Below are 18,956 nucleotides of genomic sequence, written 5' to 3'. Positions count from 1 at the left end.
ATTTTGACTTCTTTGCCATGTTTACCTCAAAGAGCAAGTATGTAACTGGGTGTATCGTATCTGACCAGATTATAACATGAAAATAATTTAAAAACTAGCAAAGTTCGCAGACCTCGTGTCTCACACATCTGCTTCTCAGATGGCGTCCGTGGACTCATACAGGAATTTTGTTTGAAGATTCAAAGATTTATGTGGGACGTGTTGGGCACACAATTTTAATTTAAATAACTGATTCCGTATTTTATGTTGTGTTTATTGGTTTTTGTGGATGGAATCAATAAAAATGTTAATAACAAAAAAGTTAAAACGGCATAAAAAATAATCTTTACCAACACAAGATTTGTGTTTTTTTGAGTGTTCACCCACAGATCCCGGTCGTGTCTAGAAGGTAACCGCCCGGCTACCTAACGTCTCGTGAGAGCTGTAAGCGACGTTAATACACTAAGCTCGTTTGAGATGCCAAACGCCTCGCCTTGAAAGTAGACGAGAATAGATGGCTGCAGTCAGAGGAAGAGTGAAATAAGAGCTGTCATGTCGGACAATTCTCACTTCTCGTAGTGGATCAGACACCTTCGAGTTCAAAGGCAGATCGCGGGATTCACGTTCATGCGCTGTTGCTGATAAAGTTATTTAAATTCTGTTGCTTTATATTGAAAATAAAAATCTGAAAAAGACACTCAATGTACTTGTTATTTCATTTCGCCAAATAAGACATGGCTTTCCATCCATTTTTTAGTTTAATAAAGACACTTATTATACATATTTCAGAAATATAATAAAAATCACATATCCCATACAAAGATCACACTGTCAGAGTGTTGGGAATATTCACATATAATTTATACACATAAAACATGATACTAGAGACAAAGAAAAAAAAATCTAACATTTTAGAAAATAACAAAACATCACAGTTGTTTAAAACAATGATCATTAAGCTGTGTCGTCAGCAAGTAATTTCCCATCATGCAAAGCTCGGAAAAAGCAACTGCGGCCACCTCGCTGTCCCGCGACATCTTTTGAAATACAACCTCATGGTATCGCAACAAGTCGGACAGATTTCTAACCGGCAAGCACCTGGCGGTGATCACCGGTGATCGGTTCAGCGCAGAACATGCTCGTCTCAAACGAGCCTACTGTGTTTATTGTGTTTATTTGGAGTCCTACAAAAACCCTACACATACCCGTAAACCCAACCTTAACCCTGTCACTAAATCTAACTCTAACTCTAAATCTAACCTTAGTCATACCGAATGAGACTCTCGCGAGACTTAGGCTAAAGGAGTGTTACCCTCGCTAGACCCAGCCATAGATCCCCGTAACCGGAAAAGAGCGACGAGTGTAGAGCGGAAGTCATAAACAGTTGCGGAGTTAAGTTATCCACTGAAAAGTACAGCGTCTAATTTCAAGGTTTTTTTTAAGGGTGAAAGGTGAGTGTATTATAAGTTTAAATATGTAAGATAAAACTTTCTTTTACAAGTTTTAATTAGCTCGAGGCAGTATTGAACTGCTGTGGGTGACATATAGTGCGTGTTTGTGTGGAAGCTAACCCACTAACCGACCAAGAAAAACACTTATGAAAAGAGCGTATATTACCCGACTGTTTGCATCTTTTCGTCACGTTACAATTCTGTATGTAATTATAAAATTGGACAGTCGTTTGGCAATATGACTCAGCTGAGATGAGTGGGTTTGTTTATATGTGAGACAGAAGGGCGGTAGCTAACTCGCCAGCTCTTTGTTACCAGGTAACCATTATTCCAGTAATTCCATTTAAACAGCGAATGTAAACAAACTCTCGCTACTTATGAGAGTTTAAAGAAATCACATGTTCTCCTGATCTTATCAGTACATCACATCACATTGATTGAGGAACATTGCGTTCAAACTTCCAGGATGAGGATTAGGCCAAACCTTAATATAGAGGTAACTAAACCTAATTGTTAAATATCCTGTAAATAAACTATGCAATATCCGTTAACACGTGTTTACTGCATGGTAAATAGTCCAACTCGGTTCTAACAAGTCAAAACAACCGTAACACTGTTGTGAGTTGGAGCAGTGAGCTGGCATCTCTTCGGCTGTATTGAATTATACAACTCGGCGGGTGTAGGGAATGTTCTTGGATACTGTTTCCGTGTCGTCTTTTTTATAACTTGGATCTTTTTTCTATTCTGGTGTGGTCAGATGCGGCGATCTAAGCGGATGCGCTCGCCGGGTGACTGGATTACGGAGTATAGCTGGGAGGAGAGAGTGGAGGTGCACAAGAGACCGAGGCGCAGCTCCAAGAGCGGGGAAATAGAGAGGCAGCCTGGGCGGCATCATCACTGCAAAACTTACGAGAGGTAAATTAATCAAGAGTATTTATTCACTTTAAAGATGTGTGAAATTTTCTCTTTTTTTCTGTCTGTTTGAATGCAGCTTGTTTGTTAGATTTGTGGTTGAATTAGTGCTGTGTCAACTTTGTTTCTTACAAGATGTACTGTAGCATGTTCTTGGATTCAGTGACAAACTGTCAGGATGACAGATGCTGTAATTGGGCCTGACTCAGTCCGAATCAGTGCCAAGAATTCAGTGAATCTTGCTGATGTAAAATTATTCTGACATTGAGAATGTCAGTGGGACTAGTACCAAAATTTATGTTGTGAGGAGAGGTTGACTGATAGTGGGGTTTGCCGATACTGATAACTAAGGTGGGAAAACAGGCTGATAGCCGATTAATCAGCAGATCGTTTTTTAAAATGTATAATATGAACGAAAACTTTTCACTCAATGTAAAATAGTGCTGAACTTCAGTAGGTATCGATTCGCTTATAATATGCATTTAGAACGGCACCGGAGGTGCATTTTACCAGAATTTGTATAAGAAGCGAATTAAACTACTGTGAATTTGCCTACAAACAGACACATACAGGATTCCTGGAGAGTTTAGAATGTCAAAATAAAAGCATGAAGGTTTAAAAAGTGCGTGATTTAAATATATTACTGTTGTATTTAAAATTACAATTAAGTCAATAATATTAATAACAATTTATTATTATTATTATTATTATTGTCATCATTAGTATTTGTTTACAATTTGAATGGGTTCCAAAAAATAACTGTGTGAATAAAAAGTGGACTGATGTATTACAACTAAATTGAACAAAAAAAGAGATCTGAATCCTTTAAGTCCAGATTTTGGGTGGAAGAAGAAGAAAAAAAGGGCATAAATAAAACACTGGTTTCTTTTCTACTGAAGACTTGAAGACTGGAATTACTGTTAATTTTGCTGCTACATTTTCCAGTATACTAGTTAATAATAAATGTTTCTTAATAAGCTATACATTAATATTGAAATAATGTGTAGATAGAGGTTTGTGTTTCTTTACATATTAAAGAGTACTCCCAATTAGTTCCACACAATAATGTAAAGATATTCTAAACAGATTATGCAAAAAAACAACCGATTTCCGATATCGGATCGGAAGAGAAAAAGTGGTATCGGTGCATCCCTAGTTTACCGATAAACTATTTTCTCCCCAATTTGGCATGCCCAATACCCAATGCTCTCTAGGTCCTTGTGGTGACGCAGTTGCTCACCTCAATCCGGGTGGCAGAGGACAAATGTCAGTTGCCTCCGCTTCTGAGACAGTCAGCCCGCGCATCTTTTCACGTAGCATTTTTAAACAAAAGCTGAGACCTTGTAAATATGCAATCTCATTACTACAGGGACATTTTTTTCTTAAAGCACACCCTGAAGAATGCATCAGATATTCTTTGAATAACAGATCTTATAGCCTGTAAAGGTTCATAATATAAATCAAGAGGTTTATCAGTTGCTATTATGTAGTTGTCAACCTATAGCATAGCGGCAGAATGTTCTGTGATTTGGAATGCAAGTTGTTTAAATCAGACACTGGATTCCGCCATGCCATCAGCTCAGGCATCCTCCTAACTGATTTACTGCTGCAACACTGACAGGTTAAAGCATCGCCTTCACTCATAACCTCTCTCTCAGAGCTTGTTTCTAAGTATAGCCTTGCTCGTTGACTCCTCCCTTTCGAGAAGACACTTGATTATTTTCAGCACCCAGCAGATCATGATACAGCATTCCCCTGGTGAAAGGGTCAATAAATTGCACCAAAGTGAGAAGGACCTTTTATTTTTGCTATCGAAGACCTTGGACACATCCCCATTGTCATTTTATGTGGAGGGGTGTCTTTCTTAGTATCTGATCTGTTTAATTGACAGGTGTCACATAAGCACAAAGAGGCTGGAGTTCCGTGAGCGCAGGGCCAGTGAGGCCAGTCCAGAACATGGTGATTGTGTGGGACAGGCGGAGCAGGTCAGTGAGACTGAGAGAGAGAAAAACGGGTACCACTACAGCAAGTCGTCCGCACGCAGTGGGCGGAGTCGGCGCAGCAGTAGAGAACACCAGCGATCACGCCACCGCAGTCCCTGCTCAGACTCGGTAAACAATTTCTCATTCTATTCCTGCTTGAAACAATGTATTTTGTCAATGCCACTACATTTATGTTTGCTGTCTTTCTAAAAAAGTTAATCTCCTCTGTCATGAATGTAGAAAGTGTTACAGTAATGTATTTATCATAGAAACCATCTGCTGTAAGTCTACAGTTGCGTGGTCGAGGAGTCATTCACTTGAACTTCACTCATTTGCTGCACAAATTGAGGGTCGTGACTTAGCTGTTCTTTAGTGCACTTCATTGTTTCTTGTCTGAAAATGTGTTGCCATGTCTTTCTTCTGTAACACACACTATGGTGGCCCTGTGCCGTTGCTTGGCGATGAATTTGAATTTGCTGCTGCTGTGGCCTGGCGTGGGGTTTTGAACGGGTCCAAATCACTCCCTTCCCTTCATCAACCCCCCTCGCTGAATGAATGAATGGCGTGTGCGGTCCTGATTCTGGTGTTTGATGGTGATGCTGGTGCCAATGAACGTCCCTTCCCCCTCCTCCAGAGAACTCATCGCAGGAAAAGAATCAAGAGTATTGAGGATGATGAGGAGGGTCACCTGGTCTATCACAATGGAGACATGCTAAGAGCAAGATGTATAGAACACATACCTTTCTCTCTAAAACTGTCTGTTATGTGTCTATTAGTGGGAGAATTCAGGTTACACTTGGGGGTAAAATGGGGACTTTTGAAAACTTCTAAATTTAACCACTATGAATTTAACTGTCATGTGTGAAACTTAAATTGAGACTTTAATTCTCAATGATTATGATATAAATTCAATGAACTTGTCAAAGTTCTGAGTCCCCAGTAGTACTATAAATTTGCTTTTATATGTTGCATCCATGCCATGAAGCTGTACTTATGACTGCTTTTTTGTCCTGTTTATAGATGAGATTGTAGGCACCCTAGGTGAAGGAGCCTTTGGAAAAGTGGTGGAGTGCCTCGACCATTCAAAGTAAGCATTCAGTAAGTCAGTGAATTATTTGTCTCTGTTGTGAGTTCATACACCTTTTAACCTGTGAATATGCTTTATTTGCAGAGGTGGTGCAAGAGTGGCCCTGAAGATCATCAAAAATATTGAGCGCTATCGGGAGGCAGCCATGTCAGAAGTAGATGTGCTCGAGCGGATAAACTCGCTTGATGGCGATAAGAGATTGTGAGTATCTGACTTAAGGCTAGAAAATGCTTTTGTGTTCCTAAGTTTATTTGCCATACCAAGGGTCTGTTGAATACTTGATTCTGATTGGTTGACAGACGTTCTAAGGTGTGCAATTGTTTTTTGCATTCTAAGGTGTGCAATTACTTCATAACGCATGGTTATGAAGTAATTCCAGGTCTTGACTACATAACAGTTCTATATCACTTCGGCAAATTATTTCAGTTAGTTCAAAGAGCTGTACAGGCTACAATGGCAAAATAACCAATTAAAACAAAGACAAGTACATCGGATAAGAATGACAAACAATGTCTATAATATCCTACATTTATTTAAATTTCAGTTGAAAATCACCCTTGCGCTCCCTCTCTCTCTTTCGCTCTAGTCTCACACACACTGATAGACATAAACACGCACGCGCGCACACACACACACACACATATATAGAGACTCGAGTCATGACCAACAAACAGAGCCGCACCCCCGAAACTTGATCAATACAACAGTTTCTGTATTATAAGTGTTTCAATATATTTCACCCAAATCAGCCTCCCATAGTGGAAAGCACCTTCGCACTCCCCCTCCCCCACCTTTCGCTCTCATGCAAACTCTTACACACGGACACACACACATACTCCGGAGCAAAGTCAGCGCATGGTTGTAAACTGTTGTTTAGCAATGGAAAAGTTAGATACAAGAATGAGGACACTCGCTGCTGCTGCTGAGAAGCACACTTAAACGTACATCATGGCAATTTGAAGCGATGTTATTGCTGACGAGAGCCGCATCAAACACCAGTAATTCCACACACAATCTCTCTCAGTTTCTCTCTTTCTCTCACTCACACACATACACACACGCACGCTACCTTGTTACTCCAATGCTTAAAAGCAGCGCATTCCTCCGTTGCTAGTTCTAAAATGACATTTTCGTACTAGCAACTGAGGCTTGGGCTGTATCAAAGCTAGACAGTAAACCACTGGCAGAAGATATTTTTTCTCACGAGCATTTTAGGGATGAAAACCAGAAAATGTCTAGATATAAAACACTGAACGATGTCTTAAGGTGTGGTATAAGTGGACTAATTGACCATAGCCCATTGAATTAATGGAAAATCCGCTGCGCGTTGTGGCCGTATTCCACCTAGGGGTGTGCATTATTTTTCAATAATTCAGCGGTCCATTGTCATTTATTCCTTACATATTTGTTATAATGTGCAGTGGAATTTAGGGATGGGACGATATATAGATATATCGCGAACCAAAAAAATTACGAACCATGATGAGTTAAAAATTTTATATTTCGAAATTTGCAGCATTGTTTTCTGTCCATGTGATCATAAATGAAATGACCTGTCAAACATCATAATCTCTCCGTCCCTTGATTTTACCACTACTTTGCTTTTTAATATACTGTTTACAGGGTTTACACAAGGTCCTTGTAGTGCTTAAAGTGCTTGCATTTAGCTTTTAGAAATTTAAGTACTAGAATACCTGGAAAATCAACTTGTTTTTATTGAAAAGTTCTTGAGATTAAAACGGAACATTTCTTTCGTGTAATGTATGTCCATCAAAGATGAGAATCCCGAATTCCACTTTCACTGAATAATTTGAATTGTAATAATCTTTGTGTTCTTTACAGTCAGATAAAATGGTAAAAATGAAAATTATTCTTAATCTCACATAGTACAGATGCTGAGAGTCTTCTCTCTCTTTAATAAACCGGAACATAGTGTGGGAGTCTGTGAGATGCTCGTTGATCTCTTAAAGTGACAGGAACCTTTTTAGCACTTGTAATACAAATGAATGTAAACTCAATGTTATTACTTGTAAATTGTACACATTATTTCAAATAGTGACAGCTTATATCATTATTATCAGTGCTGTCATGACGCGTTAACGCAAAATTTGTTTAATGTAACGATTTTTTTAATGCCGTGAATGCATAATATTACCCTTTGAGTAAACCGTAGTTCATGAGATGCGAGTCAATTCGCACAAGTGCCGCTAATGCCACATGCATTGACCATTGGGAAAACAGATGGTGGGAGACATTATGCTGATGCCTGTGCCAAGCATTTTATCAATTTTGCACAGCAGAACGAACATGCCCGCAAAGCACAGATAGAGCTCGGAAATTTGTAACTTGATTGCAGCGGCGAGACAGCTGCCATTTGAACACCTGCCTTGCACTGCGAGGCGTGGTATGAGTGCGAGGCAATCGTCTGTGTTCCGCGACTGCTACCGGGTCCTTGAATAACATATAACACGCCAGTAAAGGCAGCCGGTGGAGTTTCTGGTCCCCCCCTAGGTAGTTTGTGCCCTATGCAGACTGCGTAATATGCGTATAGGGAGCGGCGGTACTGATTACCGGCTAGCGGAATCCCTGCTGCTGTCTCCAAAGTTCTGTCGCAGTGTCTCTGTTTGATAGTGCACTAGCCAATGCAGAAGTTGGAGACATTGCTGAAACCCTGCAGGTAATCTACACTGTCATTAACCCATTTAATCCCACCAGTTACAAATGTGATCGGGGTCTAAAATGAGTTTTTGATGTATTTTGCACAGAGTTGTCAATTGTAAATGACAGTGCAGACTTTTTTGCAGGAGTCACATGTAGAGTGCAAATAGTCACATGACCAGAGCTATTTAATTCCACTGTGCTCCTGGAAAGATTATGTCTGTCAAAACTCCATAAAAAGAAGCTAATAAATCCTGTCATAATACACTTACAACTACCATATTTTGAACATCAATTGAATTGAGTTGTGCTGTGTTAATTTTCTGTTGTTCAACTCTGTTGGTGGGGTAGGCTTTGTGTGGATGACTGAAAAAAACATCTGGAAGCATATTTTGTCCACTCATGTATATAAAGATATTGCGATTAATCACGATTAAATATTTTAATCATTTGACAGCCCTAATATTATCATGATATAATATTAATTGATATAATCTAGAATTTTTATATTTTTTAAAAGTTAAAATGTGATTATAATAATGATGACAAACAAATTGTTAAAAAGTGAATATACACTTTAACATATTTATTCAAGACAGGTTCAGTTCTATTCCTTGTTCTGCACCTGATCAGCCTGAATGTAGCCCAATATTTTTGAAGGTTTATTTGTTTGTGATCTTTTCTTAAATGAGTTGGCGGAATTGTTATATATTTTTTTAGCATTTATATTGTGTATTAAAGAACTTAATTTTGATAGGAAATTATTATGTGCATTTTGCGCAAAAAATTAATTTTCTGTCATACTTTTATAATATTGAACCGAGATTATATTGAATCATAAACCTCATATTGTATATCGAACCGAATTGTGAGATAACCATATCATCCCTTCCCTAGTGGAATTTAGAAATAGTTAAACACTCTTTGACTAATAATCAGTTACCTACAGTATATGCCTTTTTTTTTTTTTTTTCAGTGCCTGTGTTCGGATGCTGGACTGGTTTGATCACCATGGCCACATCTGCATAGTGTTTGAGCTGCTGGGACTGAGCACATATGACTTTCTTAAGGAGAATGGATTCATGCCCTTCTCAGTGGACCAGATCAGATGTATGGCAGATCAGATCTTTAGGGCTGTGTGCTGTGAGTATAGACGTGTAAACTGTTAAAATACTAAAAGAAATTGCTGTTATAGAAACACTACCTCTCAAATGGGCATTAGGCACTAACCCAGCTTAAAAATAAATCATAATTAAATAATGATTATAAAATGCATAATAAGCTCAAGTGATAAATCATAGTTCTTTTCCGTTAGTTCTGCATGAAAATAAGATGACGCACACTGACCTTAAGCCTGAAAATATTCTCTTTGTGGACTCCACCTATGACATGGAATATAACTCCAAGATGGTGAGTAATGAGATCATGAAACATCACATGTCTGAATAATTACATTGTTTTTGCAGTAATTATTGTAACTACTATGATGTTACAGAAACGAGATGAGAGGACCTTGAAGAGGTTGGATGTCAAAGTAGTAGACTTTGGGAATGCTACATATGACCACGAGCATCACACCTCTGTGGTGTCAACTCGCCACTACAGAGCTCCCGAAGTTATTTTAGGTAAGCTGCTTACTCTCTAAAATTTCTAAAGTTTGAGAATATTAACAAGACTGTAAACACAATATTTTCATGCTGTTTGTGAATGCACTGAAATGTGGTAATGTATTGCTGATTAAAGGTGCACTCAGCGATTCCTGAGAAGCACTGTTGATATTCAAACTCAACTGCCAAAACAAACACACCCCTCCCTTCTGTGCTCCTTTGGAAGCTCTGCCCCCAAATTCATGCACGGGAGACTGTTTTATGCACACCAGCTCCAGACACTCACAACTCTCCTGCTACTAAATCTAACATCACAACAACAGCGTATATGGGTTCTGTGAAACATAGCAAAATTTATGTTACCCACCTATCGAGATGTTGATGCGGCTCCTAGCCCTCGACTTAAAATAATCCTTATTTTTTAGTTTATATTCGTCTGACCTTTTTCTCTTGGTCTGTTTCTCAGCCATTTGTCATCCTTGGAGTTTGCATCAGCCAGATTTGCTGTTGCTCTTCTAATGAATTTCCCTCTCACTCTGCTCCCACCCCTCATCCTGTACACGCGCAAGAACCACCCCCTGTTGCTGATTGGCTGGAGTAGTGTTGTGTGGATCGGTCTGATCCACTTTGTTTTTTGTCCCATTTACAGAGCCAGGGCTGTGTACAAATACTAGCTTTTTTTTCCAGCCCACCTACAGAAAGGACAGCTAGCAGACTGTGAGGAGATATTTGCAGAATTTTACAAAAAAAGTGTATTGGATTAGAATTACTGAGTGCACCTTTAACATCGCACAATGCTCTATTGGCAGAACTAGGCTGGAACCATTCATGTGACGTGTGGAGTTTGGGTTGTATTCTTATTGAGTTCTATCTAGGGTTAACATTGTTTCAGGTAGGATGTTTCCCTTAGTAACATACATTCACATTCTACCAAATGTCTTAAGCATACTTACTGAAAATTCTTTCTCTTTTCAGACTCATGACAGTAAGGAACATCTTGCCATGATGGAGCGGGTTTTAGGCCCCATACCTACTCACTTACTCCAGAAAAGCAGGTGCAGTTGCTTAAAAAGATGAGGAGTTGCTCATTTTTAAATTAATCTTCTTTATTATGCAAATAAAGATGATATTTTTGGATGAAGGCTAAGCGATCTATTATTAAGAGGGTGAGAGACTGATTGTTGACTGTGGTTCATTGTTAGGAAGCAACGCTATGTGCATCATGATAAACTGGACTGGGATGAACTCAGCTCGGCTGGGAGATATGTGAGAAAACACTGTAAACCTCTGAAGGTAAGGATCACTGTATACTGCTCTACTTTAAAAAAAAAAAAACAACAACAAAAAACAAACATTTGTTGTCAAATTTGTTTTAGTCCTGGAAACCAGTTTGTATGATGTCTTTTGCCTCTGAGAGTTGTTTTTGAATTCTTGTACTTTTTTTATGCAAAAGTGCAAAACACCCGGCAGCAAGTTTTTCTCTCAATTAATGGTTGTTTTTCTCTTAATAAATTCCAGTGATCTTTTGAATTTTTCTTCTTCAATCACTCTGTGTTTGCAATCCATAAATTATAAGTCTTCTGAATTTTTTTCTTCTGGAAATCTGTTGATGCCCTTTGATAGGAACTATTTGTACTGAATTTGAAAATGAGTCATATTATTGTTTGGATTACCTTAATTGACTCTCTGCTCCTTGCTCAGCAATATATGTCCTCTAAAACCCCGGAGCACGAGCTGCTGTTTGACCTACTTCAAAAGATGATGGAGTATGATTCATCGAAACGGATTACTCTGGAACAAGCCATCGGACATCCTTTCTTTAACCAGTTAAGAAAAGAGAGAAGAAATTGACATGGAAGGGGACACTGAAACATTACTACTCCCAGGGAGACCTGCTGCTGACTGTATCAGTCTGCTTTAAGAACGCCTGCTTCATTACCTCTGTCCATATTTATTGTCTGTTGAAATAAACGGCCAAATTCCTGTGTACTTTTGTTATATTAAACTTGAATTCTTTGAATACACACTGTTTCTGTCTTTATTTATAAAATTGTATTTTATGATCTGTTATTTTATTGATAAAGTAAAATGGCCTTAGTGAAGATAACTTTTTAGTGTATGGTTTTACTTTGTCATTTATCTTGTGTAAACAAAAAACTGACCGATAATATAACCTCTGTCCTGCAGATGGCATCACAGGACTTTTCTTATTAAAGGAATATTTCGGGTTCAATAGAGGTTAAGATCAATCGACAGCATTTGTGGCAATGTTGGTTAAAACACAAAATTATTTAGACTTGTCCCTCCTTTAAAAAAATAAAAAATAAATAAGCTACAGTGAGGCACTTACAATGGAAGTGAATGGGGGACAATTTTTGGAGGTTTGAAGGCAGAAATGTGACGCTTATAATATTATAAAAACAATTTGTTAAAACATGTTTTATTTGAGCTGTAAAGTTGTTTAAATTGTCATTTTTCGTCGTTTTAGGGTTTATTGACATTGGCATGGCAACAAAGTTGTAAAATTAGATATAACGTTACACAGAAAAGGTTAGTAAGTGATTTTATCACACTAAAACCATGTTAACACACATTTTATGTCTTGTGTATATATTTTTGAATCCTTGAGTTAGTATTTTAACGTTTACAGATTGGCCCCATTCACTTCCATTGTAAGTGGCTCACTGTAACCCAGATTTATTTTTTAAATTTTTTTAAAGAAAAGGAGAAAGTCAACATTTATTTTTGTGGTAATCAACATTATGCCACAAGTGCTGTCCCAGAATATTCCTTTAAGGAGTTATAAGGCGCTAGCAGATCTGCAGTCATTCCTTGAGTGTAATTTTGGGCAAAACTTAAGAACATCATGTGGACGTAATGACTGTTTCGCAAGACCTTAAGTAAATAAGTTAAACAGACATTCTGAGACGTGTTCTTTAATACAGACCGATAAAATGGTGCAATAAACCATAAAACAAAAACAAAAAAACATTCACAGGGTATTGCATTTAAAATAATATCCTTAGCCTTATAAGCCTCCTTGGAGTTATTGTAGTTGTTACCCATTTCATTTAAACAATTCTTCATTTACATTGTTCTGGTGGCGAGAATTCAGCAAGGGAATGGTCCTGAACTCTCTTTGAGATGCACTTAAGAGGGCAACGATTTAACCTGCGCTCGAGACACAGAGAGGCGTGTGACCGACAGCTTGTCTCGTGCAGCAGATTTCAAACAGCACGCGCCCTTCAAGTGCTCGCCACAACGTTGCGTGTCCTGTTAACTTAAGTAACTCCGTTGCCTTTGCTGAAACAAATGTCTACCTGGGTCTCAAAAGAAGATTAAAAAGCAAGGATAATAGTTTGGAAGATCACCACAATGTCAAAATTTGTTTCAACTGAGGCAAAAGACGTGTCAAAGACGTCACCCAGCAATGGACATCATCACAAATCCCAAATGATTCATGGCTTGACAACTCTCGTATGTTTTGCGTTGTCGTTGTTGTCGGTGGCCGTTTGTCTGTTCATGAACGTGAAAACTCTTCGCATTGAGCGTAAAATGGAGCTTCTTGAGATGGAGCGACTGTCGGTTATTCGACCTGTGCACGCGACTATGGATGCTAACGCGACACTTTGGGATGCGATAGAAGAACTTGTGCAAGAGGTGAGTCAACTGCAAACTTAAACACTTCATAGCAGCTTTTATAAATATTAATGAAAATATAAGCCAATGTATTTGGCCTCACGTGTTGTCACATTTGGCTCGTAAGTTCTCTCCACCACGTATTAATTTGCCAAACAAGTCACTACAACGCATTTATTCCAAAAAATTAAAATGAAATTAATTTGTTTTAATAGTCAAAATGTGGTAAAATGATCAATGTTTAAACAGCAAATGTATAAAGACTTTATAAGTCATATTTTACTGATGCTTACAAATAGAGCGTATAATGTTAAACATGAGCTAACTAAAAATTAAACTTCAATAATTTAAATAATTGTAAAAATATATTTCTGTTTTCACAGAGACTTAAAGAGGGTGTGTCAAAAGTTCGCACAGCGCGAGAGGTGACGCAAGAGTGCTCGTGCCCTCCAGGTTTGTTCTTCTGCATGTGTCTGAAATGATTTCTTTCTACTGAAATGTTTTCTCTTTAAAGTATCAACTGAGGCAGCTTCATTCTATTTTAATTTCAAAAAGTGAACCGTGCTGTGGATAAATTATATAGGTAAATAAATGATGTTCAGCTCAATGAATACTACATCAAAGTCTTCCCACCTAAAGTGCTTTGTGTTTGTTTATGTATTTGGTGGGGGTTTTAAGGAGGCTTGTTTGAAATAAGCTTCTGGGCAATTTCTTCAGCATCTTTCCATCTTGTCTTCTCTGTGATCTGGATCAGTGATGCATTCTCTAGACCAGTGTTTCCCAAACTTTTTTCTGCCACAGCACACTTTTTAGGATTAAAAAATTCTACGGCACACTACTATCCCACATAAGCTAACCATCGTAAATATTTTTCCTTTTCAAGAACTTGTCCATGTTTTCTGTCCGTCTTAGTAGCGTGTTTACTTGTAATGTTTGAAATTCAGCTATGCAAAATTATTATTTTTTTTTAAATCACATAGGTAGGCTACGCTGTGTGAGGTCACAGGTGGCAAGAGCGCTAAATGGGTAATGAAAAAACAACAAATTTGCTTCTTTTCTAATTTGTAGATTTGTTCTTGCAATGCCACAACAAATTACAGTGCTGCAAACTCATGAGGGGTGAAAAAGGTAATACATTCACTGGTCCACGAACATTTGTTCTGGGGATATTTTTTTAAAGAATAAGCTAAAAGCACCAATTCCAGATATTTTAGTGATTCAAGTTTATTCAAGTTTACAATTGTGCAGAATTAGCTGCAAATTAACGAGTATTTTGGTGAGGCTTGCTTCTGTTTCACAAATTTGTTCAATTTCATTAACTGATTAGTTCAGTGACCCCTTCTGGAAATGTCACTAGGTGTCGACAAATGAGCATCTTATGTGCTATGAGTGAGTCAGTGAATCATTTTGAGTCGTTCATGACTGAAATCTACCAAGAGACTTTATAGTGTTTAAGCATTAAAAGAACAAAGCAGATCTGTAGTCTTCCTTCAGTCTGAGCATTATTTTTCACCAAAAAGACAACAATAGTCTAATAATAGTGAGTTTCAATAACGTCCTTACCTTCTCCTTTATTAAACCTTGCATGGCTACAAATCTACTGACTTCAGTATAAGAATTATAAACACAAAGCAGATCTACGGTATCATTTTCATACAGTAGCCTATTTAAACTACTGAGCATGGTTTTTATCAGAAAAGAGGACAATAATAGACAAATAATAATAATTTTGAGTTTCGTTAATGTTCTTTTGTCATTGTAAAGTGCATTTTACATGAGTTGAGTCGAGCCATCAATGTTCCAATCAACGCCAGCGTCATGACAAGAGTTGCAGAAAGCATCACAGAGGGGCGATTTTACAAGTTTGCCATGTAAAAAAGCGGGAGGTGTGCACAATAAACATTGAAAACATGTATTTGGAAGAGAGAAAAAAGCTTGCAGTTGCTTTGATTGCAGAAAGTAATAAAAGGACTGGTTTATGTTTAGGTCTAAGCGTTTTCTTGGTGAATTTAAATCAGTTCAATAACGGGTCTCTGATATTCGTAAATGATAAGGTAATATTGAATTAAAAGATATTCAATGTCTCTTCACAAATTTGGACAGTTTTTAAATATTTCTTGTTGCTTAGTACTCTCAAAGACATTATTGGTGAAGCAAAAACGTGTGTGATAAACACTTTGGTGTAAAGCGGTGTCACTTCATAGACTTCAATGTATTCTGCAGCGCTGACGCGAGTTATGTGAAAGACCCTTAACGCGTATAAATATCAGTCACTTTTAAACATTACTCACTGCTCTTCACAATCACAAAAGTGACAGATTATGGTTTCAAAACGGCGAATTTCTCCGAAAGGTGAGGAGTTTGGATCCCTGAAATTATTATTTATTTATTTTTTGGGGATTTTTTCCCCTTTTTCTCCCAATTTGGAATGCCTAATTCCCAATGTGCTTTTTAAGTCCTCGTGGTCGCGTAGTGATTTGCCTCAGTCCGGGTGGCAGAGGACGAATCCCAGTTGCCTCTGCATCTGAGATCGCCAACCCACGCATCTTATCACGTGGCTTGTTGAGCGCGTTGCCACGGAGACATAGCGCGTGTGGAGGCTTCACGCCATCCACCGCGGCAACCACGCTCAAATCACCACGCACCCCACCGAGAACAAACCACATTATAGCGACCACGAGGAGGTTACCCCATGTGACTCTACCCTCCCTAGCAACCGGGCCAATTTGGTTGCTTAGGAGACCTGGCTGGAGTCACTCAGCACGCCCTGGGATTTGAACTAGTGAACTAGCGAACTCCAGGGGTGGTAGCCAGTGTATTTTACCACTGAGCTACCCAGGCCCCAACCCTTGAAATTAATTGTAGTTTTTTTCATGCATTTATTTATTTTGTGGAATTTGATAATTTTCCACAGCACACCTGACAATCTTTCACGGCACACTAGTGTGCCGCGGCAACACTGCTCTAGACCAGGGATGGGCAACTTTGAAGGGTGCGAGGGCCAACATTTTTTCTCCTTTCTACCAAGGGGCCAGATAACAAATCTGCACTCTAACAATGTTCACCCCCTTACTCAGTTTCCTCATTAGTGTGGGCAGGGTTGGGAGGGTTACTTTTGAAATGTATTCCACTACAGATTACAGAATACATGTTGTAAAATATCATTTGTAAGGTATTTCGTTAGATTACTCAAGGTCAGTAACGTATTCTAAATACTTTGGATTACTTCTTCAGCTCTGGTAGATTTTTTCACTTGTTTTGACTATAAAAACTCTGCCAGTACAGTACGACAAAATACACATTCTCTGAAAAACCTAAATATCTTATGCAGTGTTGTTTCTAAAACAAGATAAATCAAATTGATCTTGTTTTAAGGATTTTTAGATATTTTTACAGGAAAATGTTTTAAAAATTATTATCAAGAATATGATTTTGGCCCTATGAATGTCACATATCATAAGAAAGTGTTTCACCGCTGTTCAAATGCACTTTGGATCGCATCATTTATATGGATAAATGTTTTCCATCTGAAAGGACTAAATATTAAATGAAACAAATGACAATTAAATGTATAGTAATCTCTTCAGTAATCAAAATACTTTTTACAGTTACTTATATTTGTATTTTAAATACGTAATCCCGTTACATGTATTTCATTACTCCCCAACCCTGAGTGTGGGTAATCTATGGACAACTAATGCAATGTTCTTTTAAAGATTTTGTTACCTATATTAACATTTTTATTTAACAATATTTATAAAAACTAATATAATTATTTTGTAACTTACACTTTTACTAAAACATGCCGTTCACATATACAAATTCATGTTCAATTGACAAGCAATATACTTAAGACTTACATTTTCAAGAAAATGTATCACATTTGCATTGTCTACATTTGCAACAGACAAACACAAATGAACAGACAACATTTTCAACCACACCTCATAAAACATCTTATAAGTTTTAGTTAAAATCTAAGTATTATCATCAATAACAGTCCTGGATACAAGAACAACATTTCAGTGCATTAATATAAACATTTCAGCACCACAACATACACGCACGGACCGAAAAGTCCCGTGCGACAGAGAACATTCTCACTATTTGCAAGACTTTTCAACAGTCAGTCAAGCATCTCAATCGTGCATTTCTTCAATGTTTCTCCCTCTTATAACAACTTTTTCATTTTTCGCAAGCACGAGCGAAACAGCATTAAATGTCTTTGTTGATTCCTGCACTGTCACAGATTTCGTAAAAACTTTTGATGCCTTTTACCCTTGTATTTTATTTACCCTTTACATCTGTGAGTAGAGCAGCTCTGGTGTATGTATCTCTCATACTGTATGCCTCTTTGATCACTTGATCAATGGTGTATTTGCGAATCTAATTGAAACCTTTAATGACAGATTTTGTATCCAAACAAAAGACATGGGTTCCACCTGTGTGCATTAACAATAGTGTGCAATAGCTCGCTGACAAGCTGAGGTAAAATTGAGCTCAGTTTACCTTATAAATGATAAGCAAGTGTAAGATGTTGCATGCTAGAATTCTAGAGTGATCCGCAGGCCTGCTAAGAACAAGCGACCTCTTCTGGTCAATAGTTGTAATAACATCATAAACTGATGCAATCTTTACATAATCCTTTTTTCAAAGAAATAAAATCCGTCCGACGGGCCGTATTCAATGATACAGAGGGCCGCATACTGCCCGCTGGCTGCCAGTTGCCCATCCCTGCGCTAGACTGACATATCATCAGCATGACCATGTACAGAACCACAGCTTATATTCTCCATGCTGAATTAAATAGCTCACATGTGGAAATTATAAAGATGAATATGTCGCTCTCTCCACAGAGACTCGTGAATGGCATACTGTAGATTTATTGTGTACGCTCAGTTACAAGACATTAAAATTCATTGCTTGCTATCGGTTAAAAGTAGGGGATAAACAGAGAATACTTAACCTTTGTATGAATTTGTTCACTTTGTTATTCTGTTCTCATGTTTTAATCCTTGGAAATTTGCCTGTTCCCCAGGAGAAAATGAAAGTTTTACTCCAGCACTGTTAAAGAGATGTGCCCTCTCAGGTCACGGTTGAATTATGTGTGGAGAAATGTACTACCCTACGAAGATTTTCTGCTATTGGTGCCTACTAAAAGAGGGCCTCCCTTATGCCCTCTGATGTTGTTGCTAAAATGTGGGTATATTTCAACCTCTCCCACAGGACACTACACTTTAAATTCAACTCACTTTTAAATTCTTTTATCTTTGTTCTCTCTCTTCTTTCCCAGGACCGGCTTCATATCTATTAATATAACCTTAGCCTGTAAGTTGTTCTCTTTCCATGCTTAAAACTTTGCCATGCGCAAAGAGCATATTAGAAATTCTCCTCTCACATTTTTGTTTCTATATCTCCATCCTGAGGTAATTTTAGTCACAAATGAAATCCAGCGTTTTTCATCACTGATATCAAAATATCAAAGAACAAAAAATCCTCAGGAATATAGCAACAGAAGAAAGAACATGGAAAAATAAGTTCTTCTGGTCTATAAGAGCTTATCTTAATGCTTAAGGCAGACTTTGTGCTTTTGGAGAAGACACGTGAGATGTTCTAGAGGTAAATGTTCTATAGGAAGTCT

At 37.9% G+C, this 18,956-nt stretch overlaps 2 protein-coding genes across 3 annotated transcripts in view; both read left to right on the top strand.

Annotated features, from left to right (window-relative positions):
* The first annotated feature begins 1,292 nt into the window (after nucleotides 1–1,292).
* Nucleotides 1,293–11,700, top strand: LOC127428861 (dual specificity protein kinase CLK4-like). Of its 2 annotated transcripts, XM_051677501.1 has the most exons (13): nucleotides 1,293–1,430; nucleotides 2,188–2,345; nucleotides 4,234–4,453; nucleotides 4,959–5,049; nucleotides 5,345–5,411; nucleotides 5,496–5,612; nucleotides 9,046–9,212; nucleotides 9,385–9,479; nucleotides 9,565–9,694; nucleotides 10,486–10,568; nucleotides 10,652–10,731; nucleotides 10,879–10,969; nucleotides 11,378–11,700. In XM_051677501.1, exons 2-13 carry the CDS (start codon nucleotides 2,188–2,190, stop codon nucleotides 11,525–11,527), a joined length of 1,449 nt encoding a protein of 482 aa, XP_051533461.1. In that variant the 5' UTR covers nucleotides 1,293–1,430; the 3' UTR covers nucleotides 11,528–11,700. The 2 variants fall into 2 exon arrangements, with proteins under 2 accessions (XP_051533461.1, XP_051533462.1); XM_051677502.1 differs by lacking the exons at nucleotides 1,293–1,430; nucleotides 2,188–2,345; nucleotides 4,959–5,049 and having other exon boundaries at nucleotides 4,305–4,453.
* A 1,099-nt stretch (nucleotides 11,701–12,799) lies between these two features.
* Nucleotides 12,800–18,956, top strand: part of LOC127429049 (collagen alpha-1(XXIII) chain-like) — a 171,429-nt gene continuing 165,272 nt past the window's right edge. The window contains exons 1-2 of the mRNA XM_051677799.1: nucleotides 12,800–13,336; nucleotides 13,699–13,768. Of these exons, the coding sequence (XP_051533759.1) occupies nucleotides 13,052–13,336; nucleotides 13,699–13,768 (355 nt within the window). The 5' untranslated portion in view covers nucleotides 12,800–13,051. The remainder of the gene's footprint in view (nucleotides 13,337–13,698; nucleotides 13,769–18,956) is intronic.

The sequence above is a fragment of the Myxocyprinus asiaticus genome, chromosome 38, assembly GCF_019703515.2.
Source record: "Myxocyprinus asiaticus isolate MX2 ecotype Aquarium Trade chromosome 38, UBuf_Myxa_2, whole genome shotgun sequence".
NCBI lineage: Eukaryota > Metazoa > Chordata > Actinopteri > Cypriniformes > Catostomidae > Myxocyprinus > Myxocyprinus asiaticus.
This window is presented reverse-complemented; position numbering and strand designations above follow the sequence as displayed.